This window comes from Wyeomyia smithii, chromosome 2 (genome assembly GCF_029784165.1).
Source record: "Wyeomyia smithii strain HCP4-BCI-WySm-NY-G18 chromosome 2, ASM2978416v1, whole genome shotgun sequence".
Lineage (NCBI taxonomy): Eukaryota > Metazoa > Arthropoda > Insecta > Diptera > Culicidae > Wyeomyia > Wyeomyia smithii.
Genome location: NC_073695.1, coordinates 235,530,804 through 235,557,320, shown reverse-complemented (window position 1 = coordinate 235,557,320; position 26,517 = coordinate 235,530,804). Strand labels below are relative to the sequence as shown.

The 26,517-nt window shown below is 38.9% G+C and overlaps 1 protein-coding gene across 4 annotated transcripts in view; it reads right to left on the bottom strand.

Moving 5' to 3' along the window:
* The window catches only part of LOC129720695 (nephrin), a 526,130-nt gene that overhangs the window by 5,260 nt on the left and 494,353 nt on the right, over positions 1-26,517 (bottom strand). The window contains exons 18-23 of one of the 4 annotated variants that reach the window (XM_055672270.1): positions 14,015-14,605; positions 13,496-13,687; positions 10,454-10,597; positions 9,947-10,092; positions 9,736-9,850; positions 9,452-9,627 (exon numbers count right to left, since the gene is read on the bottom strand). In XM_055672270.1, coding sequence (XP_055528245.1) covers positions 9,452-9,627; positions 9,736-9,850; positions 9,947-10,092; positions 10,454-10,597; positions 13,496-13,687; positions 14,015-14,605 — 1,364 coding nt within the window. The remainder of the gene's footprint in view (positions 1-9,451; positions 9,628-9,735; positions 9,851-9,946; positions 10,093-10,453; positions 10,598-13,495; positions 13,688-14,014; positions 14,606-26,517) is intronic. The other 3 variants (XM_055672267.1, XM_055672269.1, XM_055672268.1) reach the window with 3 other exon arrangements.

Sequence of the window (26,517 nt, the reverse complement as noted above, 5' to 3'; positions counted from 1 at the left end):
TATAGACAAAAAACTAATTTTAAGGAGGGGTGTTGCACAAAAAAAAATCTATTTGGTCGTGTACAATGTACGGATAGGACATCGCAGTATTTAGCAATTGTTTTTCGTTTAAATTTTTCTACAAATTTGCTAAAGCAATCTGGTATATTGAAAATAAGAATAAATATAATTTTCACCTAATTGTTAGGTGGATCGATCAACAAACCGAAAACGCCAAAAGTATGGCCTTGTTCTATGCAACAATTTTGCTGAAGACATCAAGTACATAAAATCAATTTTTTACAGTCAAATTTAAAGCGATCACGATTTTTCTCGAATTTAGATTACTGTGCACTGTGGGATTTTCAAATAAGTCTTTTCACCATATGTTAATGTCTTGAAATATAATACTTGGAATGTGTAGAAACTATTTTGGAAGTTATTTCATAAAATGGTGGTTGAAAAACGTGCTTTACAACAAGTATTTCGTCGTTTTTATATCACTTTTTTGTACTGGACGACCTTTAAAAGGGCATTACTCAAAATGTATCGTACGATGATTTTGAAATTTTGACCAGAGATTCTGGACATCATAATGAATCGAATGGTACACTCAGATTCTTTGGTGCATTTTTTTATAATAACGGTCTGTGAGAGCACCGTGAGCCCGTTACATGAGCTGATAAGTCTTTGGCCTGCCACAGAGGTGCCATTGCAAATAAAAGATCTATAGGGTTGCTAATCATACTAACCTTAAAAAGAATATTGTCAAAATTTCATGACATGTTATTTACTCGTCCTCTATCTATCAAAACAACGAGTAATCATGCTAAATGACAGCAAAGTGGAATTGGACGCGCTGGTTAAGACCGTAGGCATATCGTTCGAATGTGTTGGTTATATCAATCTCGTACACATGATGAAGGGTGTGTGCGATGGGTGCCGCGTTTCTTAACAATCGATCAGAAAGAAAAAAGCGTCTATCTATCGATGCAGAATCTGGAATCGGTTACGAGTAATAGGAAGAATTTTCGCATAAGTTGTTGTTTTTTGAAAAATTCTGGAGCAGTGTTGGTTTGTTTGGCTCTTCAGGGTGAGACTTTTCGTTATAGGGTTGCCCAGAAGTCGACACTTTGAAATTTTCAATCTAAAAAAAAATGTAACTTTTGAGCCGTTTAACCGAGTTTGAATCTATCCATATCAAATTTAAGGTAATCAATGGGCTTCACATCCTCCCAGATGGTCTCGAGACACGATGCCGGCCTATCAAGCCAGTTGTCGCAGGTTCGAGTCTCGGCTCGAGAGAGACTGTTAGTGTAAGTAGGATCGTCTAGCCTCGCAATTGTCCTGTACACTAAACAGTCGGCTGCGAAGTCTGTGTATTAATAAACAGAAGGTCAAGTTCCGAATCGTAATGTAGCACCAAGACTTTGCTTTTTTATGGGCCTTACGAAAAAAAATTCCAAACTGTACAATAACTTACACTGTACATGCGGAAATTATGATCTAAACCGTTTTCTGTCGGTTTGGAGGGTTTGAGACCGTGGAGACTCTATCGTTTAGTATATTTAGGATTCCTCACGAAATTTCACAGAAAATATTGCTGTGTCAGGGAGCTATATTTTTTTCATTCTGGAGATAGATTTATTTCAATTTTTAATGTCCACCATTACCACCATGCGTCTCCATTGAAAAAAGCTATTGCAATGCAGAATGGCTTAGAAACCGCAATTTAGAGTCCGTTAGCAATATTCTATAGAAAAAACTCTTCTGAAAAAAGGTTTTTTCTTTCTCTGAAATTAATGATGAAAAAATATCCTTTCTATTTTTTATTTCATTTTTTACATCAAAACTGTCTTCGGACGACTTCAAAAGTTTTCTAAGACAAACATTTTGCAATGATGAAATCTGTATATGAGCCGTTGAGAGCAAAAGTGGTACATGTGCCATTTTTACACTTTTTGGGTTTTATGCATAAATTGATGCAGAAAGCAATAACGTACTAGAACATCCAAGAAAAACCGAGATCTGATAATCTAAACCAAAGTTATAGCCAGAACAATTTTTAGTAATCAACATTATAACCATTTCGTTGAGAGCAAAAGTGTTACATGTCCAGTCTGTGCATATGAGATGAATTGTAAGTCGAAGATCTTAGGATATAGAACAATCATGTCTTCAGCGAAGTTGGTCAAGTGATTGAGTACTTTCAGATGAAGATCTATCTGTTTTGGAATTTTCTCACTACGTGGCGCTAGTGTACCCGTGACTATTTTGTAACAGAAAGAGTTTTATCTATTTCAGTAACAACTCGTATGCTGTGGCCAATTCAGAAGATAACTCTCTGAGGTCTGTGATATAGATATATATTTACACACTGGACCCAGGTTTGGCTTTAGACAGGCCGCCGATAGTCTTCCGGAAGTTACAGAAATACCGTAATTGAGGTCAATGTTCTAAAGTGATTCTAGAGCTTCCTAATTTTTTCGAAACTGCTTTTGCGGGATTGACTAGAAACGAAATGGCCTCACCGAAAGATCCGGAACTAGCGTCAAATGTCAATTTTCAACAGTGTTCCTAAAGCTTCCTGTTTTTTTCGAGACCAATTTTAGAAGGAAAATGATGTTTTAACGAAATATGCTCCAAGATGGCCACCACGTGAACCACCGGTACTACCATAGAAGAGATTAATTTTTAAGAACAGTCCCACTTTTTTTCTAAACCACTCCCAGACGAAAATAAATGATCTCATGGTAGAATGTTACTCAAATTTACCATCAGATAGCCCTCCGAAAGATCCGGAACTACCGTAAACGAGATTAATTTTGAAAAACAGGTCCTAGTCCCATCTGGATACGGTGCATATTTTTCCAAGGCTGTATCATATTTCCAGTTCACTCGTTTGTCGCTCTTATAACTACATACACTGTCTGCTTTAATGAACAGGTCCTAGTATTTTCCGTGTTTTTTTTTCGAAACTATCACATAAAAAATATACCATAATATTAAAGAAAAGCCGAGATCTGATAACTTATACCGGAGTTATAGCCGAAATAATTTTCAGTTTTCCTCTTCTACGGTATTTCTGGATCCGGAGGGCAACCGATAGTCTACCGAAAGTTGAGCCTGGGTCCATCGTGTAGTTATTATCGACCAAATAACAATTCTAAAGATACCAGGGTATTTTCCTTTGAATTTGCCACAGTCGATCTAGATTATTTAAAATGTCTTCTGTTACATATACACTAGCGCCACAAAGTGACAGAATTCCTTAACAAACAGATCATCATTCTATAGTACTCAATCCCTTGAACAACTCTGCTGAAGACATGAATGTTCTTTGTTTTAGGATTAGTGAGCAAATGCATCCTTCATGCTTAGACTGGACATGTAGGGGAAAGTAGGTAAAGACGGACACCCTAAGGTTTAATCTAAATAATTACTTAGGTATTGCTATTTAGATCGCAGTAGTCATACAAATTGAAACTTAAAGTCATTTGTTTTCATAATCATTTTTGGTATTAGTAAACTTCCTCCAAGTTTTATGTGTTTTGGGTCTCCAAAAATAAGACTACAAATTGCTGTTTTTTGACATGGTTGGGAAAGACGGACACTTGGGGTGGGTAAGATGACACTACGAAGGTAAAGGTGGACACTCACAAAAAAGATGTAGTACGTTAAGTATTCTTTTGATTTATGTGTTAAGTGATGGCCATACATTACTCTACGTTATTAGAGTCCATCTATACATCACGTGAACAGTTTGAGAGGATGGGTTTCGATGAAGGCGAAAATTCTCCGCCTATATGGCCTGTTCTAACTGCTAAGTGATTAATATCTGCTGGTTTCTCTCGCAGGTGTACTTTGTGAACATCTGTAGTACACAACAGATGCTACATGTGAAAATTCTTGGAAAATCCGTTTGTCCATCTTTCCCTACCTTAGTGTGTCCGTCTTGCCCGACCTGGTAGTAAATTTTTCAATCGATCGTAGTTCTTCATCGGAACATCGAAAATCTGCTGGATTTTCACTAGAAAACCGAGGAAAGACTAATTAATCACTTTACTATTGTGAACAAATGTAAACACGTAAGTTTCACGAGTTTTTCACTATTTTCCGTGGAATAAAAATTACATCAAATTGCGCTTTCACGAAAATATTCTTTGTTTTACTTACAAATTTGACAGTTTGCTTGCTGAAAACCGATAATGCAACTCAAAAGCATTAACACACTATAAAGAAGGTATTCGCATCACTCAACTATCATAATACATTCTAGTTTGTGAAATATTAAAAGTGTCCATCTTACCCGCAGTGTCCGTCTTTACCTACTTTCCCCTATCACTTTTGCTCTCAACGTTTTCTGGTTGTCAATATTTTTCCCATAGAACAAAAGTGGTATATGTTTTTCCATTGAAGTTTGTGTATGTTTCTTAACCAAAACTCGTCATCCTTTCATGTACCGTCTTTTGACACCTTTCCGGCAATGATTTAGTGCAGTTATGTTGGGAAAAATTGTTGAAAATAATTTACTATTTGTGTGTTTTCGTTTATCGCGTCTCCTGAAAAATTTACTTAATGGCACATGTACCACTTTTGTTCTCAACGGCTCATATCTCAATATTATTTTTTTCATAGAAAAATAAAAAAATGTTATGTGACATAAAATACAGTTCAGATTCGATTATCCGGAGTGTTGAAATTTCTTGACACTGGTTGGTTTCACTCAACCCGGACATGTTCCAAACATGCCGGAAGGGACAGAAATGATTACAAATGTGCCAGAAGGGATAGCAATGGCAAAATTCCGAAACAAATAATAAAAACAAACAGCAAAAAAAATCCGGATAGTCGAGTCCGACTTGAAATATTTTTTATTTTTTTCCATATATAGTGTCAACTGAGACCTTAAAATGAAACCAAGAGATACTGTTTATACTTTCCCAGAATAAAAAAAAAAACAAATGAAAAGGATTTATTTTTTCATGAAAAATATCAAAGACTCTGAACAGAATTGAGATATTCTCGAGTTGAGCGTTGTAAAATGTTTTTACTTTCATTGAAAAATTTTGGTTACACTAATTTTTGATAGCATCAAAATAAGCGCTTCATCATATGTAACAACTATGTAGAAGATAGTATTTCTCTAGAATATTGATACCTATCACAATGAATACCGATCGATTTCCACTTTTCACCTTTACCATTGTGCAATGCAGCATCATACAAATCGTGTTTTACCGGTTTGGAAGGTTCAAGACCCAAGAGGCACTCTCGTTTGATTTTCGCACTTAGGGAGCTTTTTTCAATAGGGACGCATGGTGGTGATGGTCATCCGGCATCAATTTACCTCCGGAATAAGCAAATACACCACTGGGAAAATAAGATTTTTTTATGTAATGTTTCCTGAGAAAGCCATAAAAAATATCAACCAATAGGGTCCCCTGGACCTTGAACCCTTCCAAACAGAGCAAAAAGGTTTGTATCATAACGTTTGCATAGTTATTTGGAATACAGTTCTATATTTTTTCTTGAAAGATCCATTTATTACCTACAATTTGATGCCCAAAGTTTAAAAACCGGTTGAACGGCTTAAATGTTACAAAGTTTTGAAAATTGAAAATTTTGAATAACTTTGTTTTTTAGGCAACCCTATCACAGAGTCACTTTAAGGGCCAAAAAAAATTTCACAGATACAGGACAACTAAAGCGATTTTAGGTATGATATGAGATAAAAAAATCGAATAGGCCTTTTTCGCATACTTATATCAATAAATTGCATACTATAATTTCTCAATACGTATATCGTTTCCAAAACTGTTCTGTGATATGCTGTTTCGCTCACCAATAGTGTGAGTTGGAGTGATACATGTAATCTAAAACAAATACGCGTATTAAAATGTTGACCGAGAAGTACTTTTTTACCAAGACAATGCCTCCTCGCATTATGCTTGTGATATGACCGATAAATTGGAGAATTGCGCTACAAACTGATTCCCCATTCTCTGTATTCGCCAGATTTAGCACCGAGCGACTATTACTTATTTCTCTGGTTGAATTTGCAGTTATTCAACTCTGATGAAGAAAAGTTGAAAACAATGTCCTTCTAAGTTGACGCACAGCGCTACAAAACTGGAATCGGAGTGCATTATTCTAGATGGAGACTATGCCGAAGAATATCGGGTGATAACTAGAATTTTGGATTTTTTTGGGGTTTTTCAACTCAACAACTAACTAGCTCAGAGAGGAATGAGTGTACGTTTATGTAAGCTCTATCTCTCCTCATCATGCCAGTAGTTTTTGTTCTGTTGTAATTGGTGTCGAAACAAGAAGCATTGCGCAAGCTCATTGTACAATTCGTTGAACTGCACAACAATCTAGGCAAAAAGTTCACGGTAAATTATTTCAAAAGCGAAACCCTTCCGGTTTCAACTTTGTACGATATCATGCACAGCTCAACAAGAGTTCGCAAGGAAGGTAGTGGAAGACTAGCCAAGGTAGTAGCCAAAAAAGAACTTCGTTCTTTTTGTCTGCATACCGTACTGCGCTCGTGCTCCGACATAATGAAAAAGCTTCATCGGAAAGCCGACTATGGAAATAATATTAAATGTTCTTTAATTTCGTTTTTCACTGATAACGAATGCAGGGTAATCGCACCTCCATTCATCTCAACACCTATATTCATCTCAGCGCTCTGATTCAATTTAACGTCAAATTTTACTATTTTTTTAAAGTAAAAGTAATTTCAATTTACCTCTCGATTTAGTCGAGTGGTCGAAAGTTTTACTTGAAAAAAATAAAATAGTTAAATTTGATGGTAAATTAGACATATGAGAGCGACGTGATGAATGTAGGGGTTGAGATGAATACAGAAGCGATTTCCCTATCTTCATGAAAATTAAATCAGTTTGTCTTTAAGTATCTTTTGCTAGAAGTAGAAAATTTTACGATTTTCCTACAATTGAAGTCACTTAACTGCGATAGTAATTAATAATCAATTAATATATGAAAATTTAAAATATTTGTAATAGTGTTGATGTGTCACCCTTTGTGGCAGAGCACTCAATATAAATTATGAATAAATATAAATAAATTATCAACTCATTACAAAATATCCCCTCCTATTAGACTCCTATAACATGTACATTGGTCAGTCAGTATAAAACTGTTACTAATACAAGAGGTAATGTCCATAATTCTGGTTTGCTCATTTTGTTAGATTCTCATAATTGAAGTTCAGAAAGTTTCGTTAGAATGCTGCATCAGAGGAGTCTAGCTCGTAGAGGTGGTAGACCTCATTAAAGTTGGTAGCCATAAAACAGATCGGCTCGTGGCGACCATAATCCGTACAACGGACATCAAAAGATGAAAAATCCCGCTGCCATAGAGTCCTTTCAGGTGCGTAAAAATTAAGGCTCGGAAGCAGCGTCTCCTCTCAGTATTGTTCCCTATGTTCTAGTGTGCTTAGATCCAGTAGGTTGCACCGGTGTTCGTATGATGGCAATTTCACTGTGTCGAAAAGTGTATTTTACGAATTTGTTTTGTACGGATTCGAAACTGTTTTTCCAAGTGTGCTGAAATGAGCGCCCCACCACAACTGCATTGGACTCTTAAATTGAGCTCACTAAGGCACAGTACAATGACCGCATACAATGAGTAAAGCAAAATTCGTTGCATTCGTTATTGTCAATAGATTTCTCGAGAACCATTTTTCGAAAAGGTCACTCCATTGTTGGAGCACATAACGATCATCGATGCATATCCCAGTTATGTATAATTTGGATAATTTAACATCATCCGCGTAAAAGAGCCGACATCCCGGCGGCAGTAGAATTGACATCTCATCAATAAATATTGAAAACAGAAGTGGACCGACGTTGCTTCCTTGCGGAACGCCTGAGATGTTGGAGAAGCTTTAAGGTGCTACGCATCCGATTTTGACATTAAACCGTCTGTCCGTGAGATAGAACCTGAACCAACTGATAAGATCATCGGTGCTACCCAGTTTATTTGATTTTAGAAGCAATACGCTATGATCAACTCTATCGAAAGCAGCTCTCAATCAGTATTTATTGCGTCAACCTGGGAACCAGCATTAGGCAGTATTGAGTAAACTGAACCAGAATCGTGAAATGGTTCGTTTGGGGTAAATGCCGTGTTGATCAGCTGATATGTAGTTTTTTAAGCTTAATCCCCAATACTTTGGAGCGTGCACATAATGATGTTATGTCACGATAGTTTGCAATGTATTGCTTTTCTACACAGGTAACATGACAGACAGTTTCCACTTGAAGGGGAAGTTGCCTTCACGGAGAGATTTGTTGAAAAGTTACACCAAAGGCCAAATTAAAGAGTTTGTGCGTCGTTTCAGGGCAAAGAAAGGTAGAAAATGTCATCCTGGAGCTAGCTGATTCTACCTGTTGGTGGTTTACAATAATAATTCCTCAGTTCACATGCACTGGTAGGGGTATCTCTACATGCATCAGTAGCTTACTGAGCGGAAGCAGTGGAACTAAACTTTAAAATTTTGAGCTGCACTGTAAAATGGGTGACGAAAAGTTCGCCTTTTTCAGAGGGGGATCAGGCTACTTCGTCGGGATGCTACGGATGTGTTTTTTTTAGACATTTGCAGATGCGGATACGGATATGTGATTGCGGATGTTTCGTGTTTACGTATTCGATATCCGTAGCATCCCTGGTGTTTTATTTTGCTTATTTGCTAAATTACAAATGCGGATGAGTCGTGATCTAGAAATATCTCAACGGGAAAACCATTATCTTTCCGTTTAGAGTTGATGAAAGCCCAATACCGTTTAGGTTATTGCTGACACGCAAAAATTGCTGCTTATGGAACGGGCAACGAGTTCTACTAAAACTTAGAAGGGCCTTAGATCTTATACGCTTCCCCGTGGTGGTTTAGAAAGTGTCCTGCAAGCAGGAACATGTATAACCGATGCATTGTTCACAAATTGTGAGAAAATGTCAACGGTTTCGTCAATGTTGTCCGCAGTGTGTTAAAACGTGTAGTTCATTGGTTCATTTCATCGGTTCAAGTAATAACGCGCGGTTGAATTCAGCCGTCTTGTTGGAATTATGTTCTGCCAATTAATAAATTGGCTTTTGAATCTGCACGAATTTTTATTTAATGATTGATCTAGAATTCAATAGTTTTCATAAATTTCATAGCTTTTATAAATTTAAAAGATTTCATAGACTTTATAATTTTTTTTAAATTCCAAAGATTTCAAAGTTTTCATAGACTATGAGATTTCATAGATTCGACAGGTTTAATAGATATCATTTGATAGATTTCCTGTATTTCAAAGATTCCATAGATTTTCTAGATATCATCGATTACGAAGTTTCCTAAGGACTCAATAGTTTTCATAGATTCAGTAAGTTCTATAAATTTTATTGGTTATTGGTTTTAGTTTATAGATTTCATAGATTACAAAACATCGAAACCACTCACCATAGGCGGATAGGATAAGTATCGGTCGCTGTTCATGTTGTAGTAGGACCCGTCCATCGGGGGTCCTGGGGACGGTGCGGTAACGTAGTTGCTCTTGCCGAGCAGCTGATCGTCACGGCTGCGCTGCTCGTACGGAACGTTGTTGTGCCGTGGATGGGGCAAAGTTCGAGTGTGAGCTGAGTATAGAAAGCGAAAAAGTTTTTTTTATTAGTGTATCAACAGTGGTGATTCAACACGCATGCGTGCGTCGAAAATATTTTTTTTCCGTTAGTCTAGACACCCACCTGCGTTGATGTTGTTCGGATAGTGCGGCAGAGTGCCGTCCTTTTGGTAGCGTGGCGGCGGCATATCGCTATTTTCCACCAGATAAGTGGAGGCAGCTTTCTTCCGAGTTTCATCCTGTTCGGGTGGAAAATATGAAAGATGGCGTTAGAAAGCACGAACTGTGGGCTAGGTTTGGAGGTGGTTTGGGTTAAGCTCAGTGCTAATGCTCACCATGTAGTCCGGCTGACTGCCGTCATTCGAGTAGGAGTCACTCTTCTCCGACACGCTGGACAGTGTTTCGCCTGTAACGGTGTCATTGTATGAACTTGGGGCATACATTTCAATGGTGGCGGATTTGCTATTTTGATTGGATGAATCTGATTTGATCGAGCAAATAGAAAATAGGAAATGATATGAGAATTTTTTGCTGGTTATGATTTTTTTTCTGCAACATATCGTTCGCTGTTTGTTTGTTCGATTCGATCATGATTTGCTCCTGTTTCGTTGAATTACCACTGTTATTAGACGTAACCTCAATCTGTTAGGATTTTTTCATAGTGGAGGTATTGCAAAACACAACAAATTGTTTGTAAAATCTAAAAATTGAATTCAACGAAAAAAAAAAAAACAGAAGCAAAACATTAAACCAAGCGAACGGCATCTCCAGACTGGGTACTAAGCGGGAAGAAAGGAAAAACAAAAAAAAAACTGGCAATCAAATGATAACATAAAGTTTACCTTTGGCTCGTTTCTTAATGATAAACCACGCGACCAGGCCGGCATTGACTACCAACAGACAGAGGCCGGCCAGGGCGATGCAGAAAATAACGAAACTCGGAAGTTCCGCCTTTTCCGCCAGCTCCGAGGGCATCGGTTCCGGTCCTGACGGGACGACGGGCCACAGTGTAAGAAACAGATAACGTACGAATCCAACCGAAATAAAAACCATGAAAATAAATAAGAGAACGAAATGTAAAATGAAAAATTCAATTAATACAGAAAAAGTTGCTCTGGGCAGCAGTGTGCGCTGGAGCGAGCGTGTGCCGCGAGGTGAGGAGGTAAGCGGAGGATTGAGTACCCGTGGTGATGGATGGGTTGAAGACGGGCGGAAGTGATAAACGGAACGAAATGGCGGTCGCATTCGCAATATCTTGATGAGTGTTGGAGGTTGAGCGATGGAAAGAAAGGGACCGCAAACGGCGAGAAGTAATTTAGAAAATTTGCTCTCGTGAGGGCTTCTTGCTTAAATTAATGTGTACAACTATTTTTTGTCGTGAAACTGCCAAGTTCCCAACACAAACTTAGCAAATTACAGCATATTTTCTGTCTGAGTGCAAATGAAATTACCGCAAACTTTTCGGCTGCGAATTGCGGAACCGTTGAAGGGAGTGACTTTTCCAAATCATCGCTCATTAATTGTTTAGTGTTTCAAAATTAAATTCCTTCTACGGGACGGTTCGGTACAATAAAACCGAAGGACTCAATTGTTTCCTTTGGCAACTGGACGGAATTGCAAGCGGATGTGTAATTTCTACAATCGTTTCGGATCTCAATGATGGAAGAAAGTTAAACAGAAAAAAAAAATAATAACTGTTCGATGGGGCGGTTTGTGTGAAAGACCAACTGGACGACTGGTCAGTCCTTGCATTAAGTGATATTGAAAAAAAAACTTTTCCTTCCCTTCTACCAAGCATTCGCGGTAGCGTTGGCAAATAGTTTCCAATTAAATTTTCCTGGAATGTCAAAGTGTCCTGTGTCTAAAGAGTGCTTCGGGTTTTGTTACTCAGTGGGGTGGATGTTGTCAGTGTGTAAATGGAATATAATGATAACGACGACGACGACGATGGCGATGGCGACGACGACGACGGTGACTACATCGTAGTCATTTACGGTTACCCGACCACAGCGGGTGGGGAAGGGAGGGGATCTGACACAAAAAGGGGTGGAATGTCAATAATATCGATACTGAGTGGGAGCAAACACTATTCGTGGCCGGTGGAAACAATCCGAGTGGCTTTGTTCGTTTGCATTCTTCGCTGAACTTTACGAAGTCGAATTTACAGAGGACAATACGGTGGTTTAAATAAATTAAGAAGTAAATAATGAATAAAGTGGGCTTGACTGTGTATACGTGGTAAGTGTGTGCGTGGCTGCGACCGAAATATTCGACACACTCATAGCGGTGATGGTGATGGGAGTTGAACTGTTATTGAGGTTATGTAAACTTTCAAAAGTTAGCGGTGAAATTATAATGATCTATAATTTGCTGTCTAATGAATTAAATGTAAATAATATTCAAATACTGTTCATCGTTCTTCGAATATGAAATGGAGAAGCGCTTGTATTCTTTTGCCGTCGGACCTTGGATTAGTATTTGCGTTATCGATCATATTTTATGCGTTGTACATAGTAAAGAAAAAAACTATAAGCCGATTCAAAACTGCAAATAACAAACGTTTCTACCGATTTTCTTGGATAAAAGAATCCTTTTTTTCTGGGTCATGTTACCTTCATTCACTTCAGTTGCTAATTACGGTAGACAACGAGAGCTTTTTTCTGCAGTTCCATCCGGATACAACACGAAACAAAGGAAAAAAAATCCCAGCACTGCAAATTTCCAAATTAACAACCTTCCAGCAATAAAAAAGTAAAAAAAAAAAAACAATCGACAGTCTCAGTAATAGTTTCAACATAAAACCCTATCGGGCAGGCAAACTACCCTGCAGACGAGCATTAAAAAAAACGTCATTTTATCTACTCTTTATTATAGTGAACCGAAACGCATCATCTATTCAACAGTTCAGCAGCAGGAACGTTTTTTGCCGCCTTATTCTGGCTCAACTGGCAACGCTAAGCGATCTATTCCGAGTTTGGCTGCAAAATTTGCATTTTATTTCAGGCACACGCACACATTCACACAGACACAGAGTGTATTCTTCAAATTCGCTGCAGCGGCGGGGTGGGAGAAAGCTATGAAAAATAGTTGGAAAATCGCTTCTACACGGCACTCGGGCTCGGGGTTACAAAGCCTGGTTCTCGAGCAATTAAAAGCCCGACCGTTTGTAGTCGCGGCTTTCCAGTCGAGTAGAACATCGCCTTCGTCAGGGTTCCAACCCGGGCCCCGTTCCTGTGTCTCGTGGGGCGTGGGTCTCCGGGCTGGTGTGATTATCTGGCAACAAGCGGAACACAGTGTCAATGCAGCGCACAGTCTCCATCCCCGGTTCGCTTAAGTGGTGGTGTGCGGCACAATGGACCATTAAAAGGTAATTAGTTGGATGGCAGCGGCAGCAACCGTTCCGAGTTCCGGTCGAAACTCAGCGATAGCTCTGTTCCGGAAAGGCCGCGAAAGTTTCATTTCACGGTAGAATGATGACGTTTTTTAGAAACATGTTATATGAACCCGGTCCCGGTTGGATTCGGAGTACACGATTCATGTTGTGTGTGTTTTTTTTTGTTTCACAATCGGTACCAACAACAGGAGCAAATCATGGTTCGGGCTACTGCGTCGAGGGGTGTCGATGTGTTACTTTATAATACACCTGTCCTTCACAAAAATACAACTCTAAACAATGCTGTTGATGTTTACATTGCGTTCGAGTTGGTTTGCAATATTGTCCAAAAACACGCACCATAATGGAAGCCAAACACCCCTCGATGCATTAGCTAGGCACCGGAAAAGCCACGACTGACGACGTGCTCGCAGCCCGGAACAAACAAACGAACAACCGGGCGAGGCCAACGTATGAAACAAAACAAAAAAGCTGACACGACAGCTTTTACCCCTTTTCACTCGCTTGTGGCTGGTGCGCCGGTGGATGCAGCATCCGATGAGCAGAATGTTGAGCAGGACCAGACAGATGCCGGCCGCGACACCTATCAGCAACAGCAGCCCCGAGGCACCGATGGATGAAGGTGGTGGCCCAACCGGGGGCTTACTGCCGAGGGATGACGCCGGCTGCGACGGTGGCGTGTCTGCCAAGGGGTTTGATGCGATGGATTTATTTAACGGTTTGCGCAAAAAAAAGGGAAAGGGTTTTTGGTCGTTCGGTTGATTTTTTTTATGTTCACCCGCGGTAGGTCCATACGGTTAATCGTAGATTAGGATAATGAATGCGGAAACGGGTGAAAGGTATAGATTCCAGGGTGCAATATAGAAAAAATGTGAATTTAATTTTACTTTTAAATTATTTTTTTTGCGTCACTTTACTTCTCGATGAAAGTGGGTTCGCGTGAAACCATCTTCATTGAAACTGTGACCACATGAAGGATTGGATGATGTATATTCAAAGGATACCTTACCTTTCGTCTGAGCTCGCGTCGTATCGGGCAGGTACTTGCTGGACCCGAGTGCATTGGAAGCCATCACCGAGAACAGGTACAGTGTGTTCATTCGCAGTCCGGCGATGGTCAGTTTGTGAGAGTTTGGAAGACTGTCCTCGTAGCGGTAGTGATCGTTGTTGGCCTCCCGGTAGCGCACCCGATAGTTGGCTTTCATGCCACCGTCGAATCCGGGAGTCCAGGCAACCGTCACTGTGTCATGGGTCACGTTCAGAATGTTCAGACTAAGGGGCGGGTCCGGCGGTGAGGTCACATCCAGCCGGACGTTCTCCTTGACGCTTCCGAGTTCGTTCCGGGCGGTGCATTCGTACTGACCGTAGTCACTGGAGCTGACCCGTTCGATGAGCAGAATCGATTCGTACGTCAGCGAGTCGATCTGTTTGTTCTCGACGTAGTACTTGGCGGTTTGGTTAACGTTCAGGTTCTGGCCCGCTCGGGACCAGTAAAACTTAGGTCGAGGTGCCGACTGTGCTCGGCACGGCAACCGGCCCCGTTCACCGCCACTGGCGGCAGCACGGAGCATTGGCGGGGATTTATCAATCTCCGGGATGACTGCGAGAGGAAGAAGGTGAAGATAAATGGAATTAAAAAGTGTCGAGCTTTTGGGAAATATATTTGCTGCTAGGTTTAGAAAAAATTGGAAAAGGTGCAAAGGTACTTAGTTGATTAATAATATAAAACATGATCTACACATCTTTTTGATTACCCAATCTGAAAATCAATGGAGGTACTCCAAATTAAATTGACATTTTATAAAATTCTATGATGTGGTTCGACTCTTCACGACCTATGATGTGGTTCGACTCTTCACGACCCGACTGTTTTATGTTTGCCCAAATGTTTTAGCTTGTTCATAATCATTTCGAGTGAATAGTTTTTCAATGCCCTATGGTGTAGTTTTGTCGTAGTGTACAACCAAAATGTAACGTAGAATTTCCAATGAATTGTTGACCCTGAGGATGGTTTCACAGATGGACCGAAACGTCGGCGATGAATGATTCAACCATGAAGGCAATGTTTTGATAAAACTTGTAACTAAATGGTAATAATTATCTACAGAAGAAGCACGTGATTTACTCATTTTCTGATTTTTCTTGCATTTGTAACATTTTTGGATATATTTTTAAGAATCTTTAGCGATTGAGTATACTAATTATACTTTTCCCATTTCGCCACACAATTTTAAGTCATTTGCAAACTATTTCTGATAGAAAATAACTCTACATAATGTATAATAGATAATCTATTGTAAAACGGTTTTCTTTACTGGAGTAAAAGACGATTTATTTTGAACAAAATAATAAAAAATATTACCCCGAAAAAGCTCATATTTAGGAATCTAATTTATTAAATGAAACCTGCAAAAGGGTTGGTATTGACGGTTCTCTGATCATGGAGAAATGAATAATAAGGTTAAATTTTCTACAAACAAGAAAAAATTTAAAACCAGAACGGGTCTGTCGAGCTCTAGATCCAAATTTTCCCCTGAATACGTGTTCTGGACCATTGTGCAGTGGAATAGTCATAATTTCCTTCTGAGTGGAGTCTTGATGCGAGAATGTGAATTTCAACAATATTGAAAAGAGAGGCAGGTTTAGAGAAAGACGAATCTTAATCGAAGACAAAATGAAAATAGAAACCAATGGTTTGGTGCGCTTACGGCACTCACTCTTTAAAAAGGGTTGCGTTTTAGAAGGGATATGAGTGTGGAAGAACATTGAAGAAAGAGAAGAGTAGATAACATAATGACAAAAGGAGTGTTTTCCTGCTATCAGTAGCAATACCGCTTACTAAGTAATGCACGTGCTGTTCATATAAAACGTTGCGTAGTTTATTCAATGGTCAATTCGTAACAACATTCAAATTTTTTTTAACTTATGTTATTAGTACCTATTAGAGTACCAATGTGAATCAATTGAAATGCCAAAAATTCTAGCTCAATCGTGCGGCAGCCTCTTTCCCAGAACCAGGGATTGCAACAAAATTCCGTTGTATCCGTTGTATAGTCTGAGACAGTATATTTTCTCGATCTTTCTTCGCCAAAATTAAGTGTTGGTACTAGACACCTTGTTTCCCGTGGAAACAAGAAAGAAACAACGACGGTTTCATATTTTTTTCTTGGTAACTTTCGTTTACAGGGACAAAACCAAGAACTAAAAAACTGGAAAAGGACAGGGAGTAAAATCATAAAAGAAAATTGTCTTTTTTCAGGGTTTCGATAAATAAATTTCGACAATAAAATCAATTTAGTAACGGACTTATTCCGGGTGGTTGTTTTTCTCTTCGCACATACAAGAACTTATATATCTCAAGTGTCTGACAGAGGTCTACATATTAATTTAGCCCTTGCCATCGAGCTTCAGGAAGCCATGCTTAAAAGCGGATCCAAAGTTTTTTTATGACTCCAAAGTTTTTTTTATGACTAATGTCTAGGCTGACCAGAAACCGGAAAGAAAACGGAACAAATGGGTTCAAACACGGGACACTTGGGAAGATAGATTTTTGAAAATTTGGGTTAACCAAAGCATTGATTGTTTTGCTGTATCTGTCTCATTCGGTTCAAAGAAATACTTAGCTGACGCACAGTAAAGTGTAATTTTTGGAAAAAATGTCTGGAAATGGTCGTAATTTGACACAAAAAAGATCGAAGTTTTACCTAACAATTATGGTCTCAACTCGCAATCGTAACTTTTCATCAGTCCACATACCGTTCGCGATAGAGAATAGGCGTGATACTACCAAGAAAGCACAAAGGGTATGCAATAACTTTAACAAATTTCTGGCAACTTATTTATAATATTTTCCATTTCCTGAAACATTGCAACGACTCTGTGTTTATTGAAGCGGCAATCGAAAAAATTTCATAGAGTATCCAAAAAACGGTACAAAATGGCAAAACGATGGGACGGTTAAAAATGACCGAAAAAACGATACTGTCCCGTTCAAAACGGTACGTATGGTCAGCCTACTTATGTCTTAAATGCATGAATCAAGTTCAACAGAGCTAAATTTTTTATGGGGACTTTTTTCGAGAAGACGAAATTTTCGACTTCTACCGAAATTCGAGGGTCAGTTTTTTTCCATACATAAAGGACATTGCCCATTGAAGGTACTGCTACCCCAAATTTCAACTTATACCAAGATAATAGAAAGTTTTTGGTCAGGGTGGTCCACTGAAGGAAGTGGTTCACTGAAGGAAGTGGTCCATTCAAGGTAGTTATACTCTAAATTTGAGTTTGCTTTCATGTTTTTCGTGATTTTGATGCAGGCTAGCTGGATTAGAGAGTACTTATCTTGGAAGGACCACTTCTTCAATGGACCACCCAGACACAAAATTGTTTATCCTGTCGATATGATGGAATTTGAGCTAGAACTGTCTTGGATGGACCACGTCCTTCGATCATGGGAACTTTAATCGGGAAATATTTTATGCAGCTGATCTGCATCAGAATCACAAGATAGATTTGTAAATTCTCCTTTATATCAAGTGAATAAACAGTTTTTCGTCAGAATGGTACAGCGGATGAAAGGATTCATTCACTGGTGGTCGAAGCAAGCCAGGAACGGAATCGGACGTAAAAATTTTCGCTCGCGTGTTATTCCGGAAAAAATGTATTATATGATAGTGCGTATCCGTTACAAATGTTACCGCGAAGTGAATTTATTTTCGCAATTTACGAGTGTTGCGTTGTGTAAGTGCGTGTAGTAATGCGAAGAATATCAATCGACAAAATGGCTGAAATAGCAAATAGAGTGGTACTACGCCACCGCCGTTTGTTCGGTTTTGTTTTGGTTCTCTTTACTGTGTGTGTGCGTGTGCGTTTGCACTAGCTATCGACTGGTGATGGCGGTGAAGAATCTTCATTCAACCCTTGAACAGCTAAGTATAACTTATGACTAAAGTGAGCCCAAATGCGGGTCACAAATTTAATTTTGTGATGAACCGTAAGAGGAGGAAAGGCGGGTATTTTGGTTTTAGTAATTATCAACTTTTTGATGAACAATTCGTATGTTTCTTTTCAAATGATTATGTTTTCGCACAAATCTGTTACGAAAAGGGTTGGACCGGTAACAAGGCCAGCTGGATGATGTGCGTGCTTTTGCTCCAAGTTTGATTTTCGAAATGTTTTGTTTTTTGTTTGTGTTAAAATCGTAATTGAGAAAAATTGAATAAAGTGGGATGGGTCTTTCGTTCATTTGAACCAGCTAACGAAAATGACCAACAGTTTTTTAAGCGCCTCAAAACTGATCGTCCGCTCGAAACCGTACTTAACCAAAACATAACGAGTTTTCATCTTCAATGTGTAAGGAAATTAGTTTTTAAAAAAGGAACTTTTTGAGATATTTAATTTTATGACTTCTCTAGCTTTTGAATAAATTTTTAGCTCCTAAACAAATTTTAAATAATTATTCTGAATTTCCAAAGCTCACTTTCAAACAATAATGTTTATTCCGGCATTTTTGAAACAGACTAAAAATGTTGTATTGTTACTTATACTTATAAGTTTTTTATCGAATTTTCGGGCTTTGGATGCATGAATGGTGCCAGATTTTTAACTTAATAGGAATATTATTATTTTTCCTTTTTCAATAGCAATAAACAATACCATATTCATTTCAGAGAGCGAGTAATGGCGCTATAACCATAAGCTAGAAATGCTAGGACTAGAGTTAATACTCAAGTTCCAACCGTAACAGTGGAAGCGAGTAAAGGCGCTATATCCTTGGTTTCAAAACCCGAACATAAGGAGGAAATACCTATGTTCCATCCCAGGAGATTGGTCAACAAAGGAGTGTACTTTCTTAGCTTTATCACTCCTAACGAATTAGGTATATTACTTCTTACACACGGATCGGTTGGTACGGATTGTCCCCGATCTTAGATTATATTGTATTATATTGCGCTACACAGTAGGCCTGGCCGTTGACAAGAAAATGTATGGAAATCATTTTTTTAAATGGTGGATATCATTTTCCAGGATCCTTTCAAGTACTGGCTGTGTTAGTGTAGACTAGACTAGACTAGAATGGTACAGTGGATGAAAGTGGTCCCTACAAAGTAGTTTTACTCTAAATTGGAAGTTATCTACAAATGCTTCATGTGATTCGTTTGCAGATTTGCTAGATAAGAGGGTATAATTATCATGGATGGACCAGCGTCCCTTATGCGAAAACTCTAGTGGTTCCCCCCAGCTTCCATCAGGAAGCAAATTATCGAGCTTATCGGCATCAGAATCACGAGAATCATTTGTAAGTTGCAATTTATATCATGAAAATAAAGAAGTGGTCCATTCGAGGTCGTTTCACCAAAAATTTCAATTTATATCAAGAGAATAAACAGTTTATCGACAGAGTGGTCCACTGAAGGAAGTGGTTCATTCAAAGCAGTTCTGACCTTTATTGGAATTTATTTTCAAATATTTCTCGTTATTCTGATGGAGATTAGATGGATAGGAGGGTGGAATCACCTTGGATGGACCAATTCCTTCAGTGGACCACCCTGAAGAAAAATTGTTCATTCTCTCGATATAAATTGGAATTTGGGGTAAAACTATCTTGGATGGACCACGTTCTTTAGTGGGCCAACGGTAAGATTAACTAAATTTATATGACGCGATTGATTTACAGAAACTTCCATTGGGAAGCATCTTATCCAGTTAATCTGCATCAGAATCACGAGAAAAATGTGTAGCTAAATTCCAATTTATATCATGAGAACAAACAGTTTTTTGAAAGGGTGGTTCACTGAAGGAAGTGGTACATCGATGAATCCTAAACTGGAATTTATCTGCAAATATTTCTCGTGATTCTGATGCAAATTGGCGTTAGAGTAGAACTACCTTGGATGGACCACTACCTTTAGTGGACCACCCCGACAAAAAAATATTTATTTTCTTGCTGTAAATTGAATTTAGACTTCAACTACCTTGAATGGACCACGTCCTTTAGTAAGCCGGTGGTCTACTAAACCGATCAGTTTAACGCAATTTATGCGAAAACTCGAGGGGTTTCCAGCAAACTTCCATTGGAAAGCATCTTATCCAGCTAATTTGTATCATAATCACGAAAAACATTTGCAGGGTGAATTAACCTATAGTGACCTTTTTTGCCTGTAGTGGACCAAACGTCACATTATCTCGATTTTTTCTTGATACAGGGTAAATTTCCCAATAGTAGACCCCTTTCTTTATATGCGAAAACATGACGGATGTTGAGAAAACTTCCATCGGGAAACTTCTTGTCCAACCAGTCTGCATCATAAACATTTATAAATTTCGATTTATGTTAAGAGAAATTGAGTTTGTCTGACGGGTCCACTATAGGAAAGGGGTCCACTATAGGTTAAATTACCCTAAATGGAAATTTATATGTTTATATGTTTCTCGTAATTTTGATGCAGATTAGCTGGATGAGATGTTTCCCGGTAAGAGTTTTCTGAAAATTACTCGAGTTTTCCAATAAATTGAGGTAATCTGTCGGGTGGTCCCCTATAGATTAATTTACCCTAAATTCCAATTTTTATCAAGGCAATTAAAAGTTTTTCGTCAGGGTGGTCCACTGAAAGAAGTGGTCCATCCAAAGTAGTTATTCTCTAAATTGGAATTTACCTACGAATGTTGCTCGTGATTCTCATGCTGATTAGCTGGATGAGAGAATCACTTCCTTCAGTAGACCAGATATAAAGATATAAATTCGAATTTTGGATAGGAGTACTTTGGATGGACCACTTCATTCATTGGGCCACCCTGATGAAAAATGTTAATTTTTTTGATACAAATCAGAATTTACACATGTTCCTCGTGATTCTAATGCTGATTAGCTGTATAAAATGTTTCCCGGTGGAAGTTTTCTGGAAGCTCCCTCGAGGTTTTGCTTGAATTGAATTAATTTGATTGGTGGTCCATTGAAACACGTGGTCCATCCAAGGTAGTTTTACCCTATATCAAGAGAACAAACAGTTTTTCGTCAAGGTGGTTTACTAAAGGAAGTGGTCTATCCAAGGTAGTTCTAGATATAGGTTTGTATGCTACAAGAGTAATGAAAATCAATAAAAGAAATTGAAAAGTCGTGCAAAAAGCTAACTTTTTTTATATTTGCAGAAATATTGAATTGAAATATTGAAGCGGTAGACGACAAATTGATAGTGGTGTAGCGTTGTTGCGATGTCGGTTGGTTTTTTTTTATGAAAATGATTGTTGGACAAACAGAAAAGTATTTACGATGGTAGTTTTTTTAACCGTTGATTAGAAAAGCTGTTTAGTTAGGGTAAATTAATCTATAGTCGACCACTTTTATATAGTGGACCACCTTCCAAATTAAGCCAGTTTATGCGAGCACTCGATTGATTTGCAGAAAACTGCTTATGGGAAACATCTTAAACCAGCCAATCTGCATCACAAACATTTAGAAATTCCAATGTATGTTAAGAGAAATTGAATTAATTTGCCGGGTGGTCCACTATAGGCTAAAAAAATAATTTAGGCTAATAAAATAATAATTAACCAAATAGGGTTAATTTATCCTGCGCTATTTATGGTGAATTTCTGCTGAGAGTAAAAAGCATGAAAAAAAAAAAACAGATTTTCATGTGCGAGATTGCTCCACTATTTAACGAAAAGTTATTACAAATCTTCACCAGTATCATCAAACATCATCTCCCGATGATGTTTAGACAGAATCATTGAGATTATTTAAGTAATACTATTGGTAAAAATGTTTTGGTAAAAATGTTTGAATGTGTGATCCATTTTTGAGCACCATTCGCCCTTACGATTGCTATCATGCCTTGTTTTCAAGCAGTCATAATGGAATCGAATATTCTAAAAATAAGATATATTTTTCGGTAAACTGTTTCTGTAACATCTCAATGTCATGCAAGAACAATTTTCGTGGGAAATATTTTCTTTACAATTGTAATTAACAATGGAATGCGAAGGCCTGTTTTGTATCATTATCGGTCATTATCGGAATAGCTTACTTCTGAGACTTCATCGCTTCGCTTGATATAATGATGGATTTCGCCTAGGTACAATTAATTAACAAGTTCTGGCAACACGTCTGTGACGCTCCAGTGACTGTTTTTGAGCTCTGTATTTAAATTCGTTTTTAAGCTGTTTTACTGATTTGATCTATTTGAAGTTTGTTATTATAATTCAAAGTATCATCAACCAGTGTGGAACCTGCATTAACTCAGTGATTTGAGACGTTATTATTGTGATTTAGCTGCAAGTTAAAGTGACTTCTCTTCCCTTTGTTAATTGATTCATACTCTGTGCGCGCTCTTCTTGTAACGCGCCATCTGTGAGCACTCACTCCAATCAGCATCTAAGAGCTTTCCACCTCGACAACTTGTGCATTGCGCTATCGCCTTTGAGCATTTTTTTTTTTTTTTGGTTGTGTCGACTGTTTTGCTCGATATGGATAAATGCTGCTATGAATGCTCCGAGCCAATCAAAAACCTAAATCTGATTAAATGCCATTTATGTGATCGTGTTGCCCATATAAAATGCTTCGGGTGGATTCGCTCGAATCTCGACTTTGTCAACGGGCAAACAAACTTGTTGTGGTTCTGTGCTGATTGTCTGAAAGCTGTTGATCAGCTGAAAGAGCAAGCGGCACCTGATATTAACAATACTGTGATCTCATCTGTTTCTGATTTGATCAACTGTTGTATGAATGGCATTAAAGATGAGCTTGGTCAAACCAATGCTTTAATTAAGTCTGTCTCGGAAAAGATACATTCTGTGTCGACTACGTCCGTTCAATGCAGCAGTCGCTAAATTAAGCGCCCGAGAATAATTTCTCCAGATGAAACTCCAAAACTGCCCAAAAGCGCAAAAAAATTACTCAGTGGAACGCGATCGGCTGAGAATATAAACGAAATCGTTGAGACTGTGCCCAAGCCACCAGAAAAATTTTGGTTGTACCTCTCACGCATTGCCCCGCACGTCTCTGAAGAGGACGTTGCTGCACTTGTGCAGAAATGTATGCCTGGCGCTAAACCGTTCGTCAAGAAATTAATAAAGAGAGATGCTGATTTGAAATCGTTCGCTTTTGTTTCATTTAAAGTCGGCGTCGATTTACATATGAAAGATAATGCGCTTGATCCATCTACTTGGCCAAAAGGAATATATTATCGTGCCTTCGAGGATCAAAGGAATAGGTCTCAGGATTTTTGGATGCCCAACACGAGCAAAATCCCGCGAATCGATTTGTCAACACCTGCGTCCCGCCTGACTGGGTAAATTTAATTGATCAACCGCCGTTGGAACATGGGGGCCACCGGGCCCCCAGTCCAGTTAAGTTAATGCCTTTTATGAATTTTCAAAAAAATCACCCTTCTTTCTTCTGCCATAGCTCGTCGTTTGGTGACACGGACAACAATGAACAGCTGATAAAAACCAGTCTGCCAGTTTCTGCACCGCTGTTAATCTGCTATCAAATTGTTCGCGGCCTACGCAGCAAAATCACTGATTTTAGTCTCGCAGTGTCAGTTTCCCCGTACGATTGCATCGTGCTAACGGAAACTTGGCTTGATTCGCAAATCAACTCGTGCCAGTTGTTTGGTACAGATTATACCGTTTTTCGTTCTGATCGCTGCTCTAAAAATAGTAATAAAGCCTGTGGTGGCGGAGTGATTATTGCAGTTCGTAGTTCAATACCGTCTTCGCTACTAAGCAATGCAATGGATGATTCACTTGAGCAGCTTTGGGTTACCATTGCTACCATGAATGCAAAGCTAGTGATTGGTGCTATCTATATACCGCCAAATCTACGCAATGAAATAGAAGTTATCGATCACCATCTTTCGTCAATTGAAATTGTTAATGAATCGCTCGGCCCCAATGATGATTTATTGTTATTTGGAGATTACAATCGCGCTGGTTTAGCTTGGTCATTGCACCCGAACGGTAGATATATGGTTGTTGATGCGCAACATTCAGCTGTTAATATTGGCAGTGCCCGTCTTTTAGATGGTGTAGCTTTGAATGGTCTTTACCAGATTAATTCGGTGCTCAATCCGAATGGAAGGCTCTTGGATTTAATTTTCGCTAATCAACATGCTTTGCCAGCTTGCTCTGTTACCACTGCACTCGATGTACTCAGTAATATTGACCCTCATCACCCTCCCGTGATGGTAAGATTTGATAGGCCAGTTAATGCTATGTTTGTTGAGGAATTTGACTCGAATGCTTATGATTTTCGGCGAAGTAATTTCGACGCTATTAATACAGCACTTATTGGTATTGACTGGACGTTTCTAACTACCTGTAATGACGTCGATGAAGCTGTTGCCTGTTTTACCACTAAAATACTAGAATCAATTTCACTTTATGTTCCCCGTGTGCGCCCGCGCCGAAGACCAGCGTGGGGTAACAGGGAATTAAGCCGACTTAAACGGCAGAAAAATGCCTGCCTTCGTGCCTATCACAGGATGAGAAATGCATCTAATCGGTATCATTTTAAACTAGCTAGTTGCAAATATAAGATTCTGAATAAGAGACTCTACTTGAACTATGCTCGCAACACTGAACGAAACTTACAATCTAATCCAAAAAGCTTTTGGAAATTTGTTAACTCTAAGCGCAAAGAGGACGGTCTGCCTTCTACGATGTTCTTAAAGGACGAAGTCGCATTGAACAATAATAGTAAATGTGGTTTATTCGCTAAGCATTTTTTGAGTGTGTTCGGCACTGATTCTGTCTCGCCCGGTTTCGTAGCAGACGCCCTATCGTCTGTCCCCAGCGATGTATTCACAGCCGGATCATTTACTGTTGCTGCCGATGACGTGGAATTAGCCATTCACAAGCTAAAACAATCGTATTGCCCTGGACCTGACGGTATTCCTGCCGCTCTTTTGAAGGCATGTTGCGAGGCGTTTAAATTTCCTATCACTGTTTTGCTGAATCTCTCTTTACGAAGCCATAAGTTTCCTGTGAGTTGGAAGTCATCGCATATGTTTCCCATATTTAAAAAAGGTGATAAGCAGAATGTGGAGCATTATCGTGGAATCACTTTACTGTGCGCATGTTCTAAAATATTTGAGAACATCGTTTATAATCATCTGATGTTTCGTGTGAAAAATTACATATCCACTTCTCAACATGGTTTTTATCCAGGCCGTTCAGTTACAACCAACTTATTGGAATTTACATCGTTGTGTTTGCGCACCATGGAGCAAGGCCATCAAATTGATGCCATCTACACTGATCTCAAAGCGGCATTCGATCGGGTAGACCATGAAATATTACTCGCTAAGCTTAACAAACTAGGCGTATCACCTTGCTTGCTCTCGTGGCTTAGCTCCTATCTACGCCCTCGCAAATTTAACGTCAAGTTGGGATCATCTCAATCTTGTTGGTTTCTTACCCGCTCAGGAGTACCACAAGGTAGCATTTTAGGCCCGCTACTTTTCTCTCTGTACATTAATGATGTCACTCGGTTGCTGCCACGTGGAACCAGATTATGTTATGCTGATGATGTTAAAATCTATTTGCTGATAGAATCTATCGACGACTGCGCAAGACTTCAAAGCTACGTAGATTTGTTTGCACAATGGTGTGAATCTAACCGTATGACAATCAGCATCTCAAAATGCTCTGTTATCAGCTTCAGTCGCAAAAAACAGCCTTTGGTTTATGATAACTGCATTGGAGATACGTATTTAAGACGCAGCGATATTGTAACTGACCTTGGCGTGGTGTTGGATTCTCATTTGACGTTTAGACAACACTATATGACGATTATAAACAAGGCGAATCGACAGCTGGGACTTATTTTCAGAATTGGACGAGAATTCATTGATCCCGGAACTCTGCGTGCTCTCTATTGCTCTTTAGTACGCTCTATCCTCGAAGCTAGCTGTGTAGTTTGGAATCCACACTATGAGCTCTGGACTAACCGTTTGGAGCGAATACAAAAATGTTTTATTCGGAAAATTTGCTGTATGCTACCATGGAGAAACCCTGACGCTCGACCGCCCTATGAACAACTGTGTCTACTGATTGGCTTAGCGCCGCTCGAACAACGTCGCAAGGATATTTTAGCAAACACCGCCCATAGAATACTATTGGGCGTTTATTACTGCCCTACCGTTCTGTCGCTGCTTCAGTTACATTGCCCACTCCGACCGCAACGGAACAATCAGCTACTACGGGTTAGGTCACATCGCACCAACTACGGACTGCATGAGCCAATTCGGCAGATGGCTTTAGAATATAACCGACGTGATATTAGTTTAGTCTTTTAACTGTATTTGTTCACTTGTTAAGTATTCTGTATTGTTATAATGTAATAGTTTTATCTTGTGTTTGTGTTGTACTAAAAGATACTGGGTTTTTATGCCGCTTTGAGTGAAGACACAAGTTTGCTCAAGGTGGCTTTTCCCAGTCCAAATATCAAATATCATTAAGACGTGTAGTCGGATGACGAAATTCAATAAATAATAATAATAATAATAATAA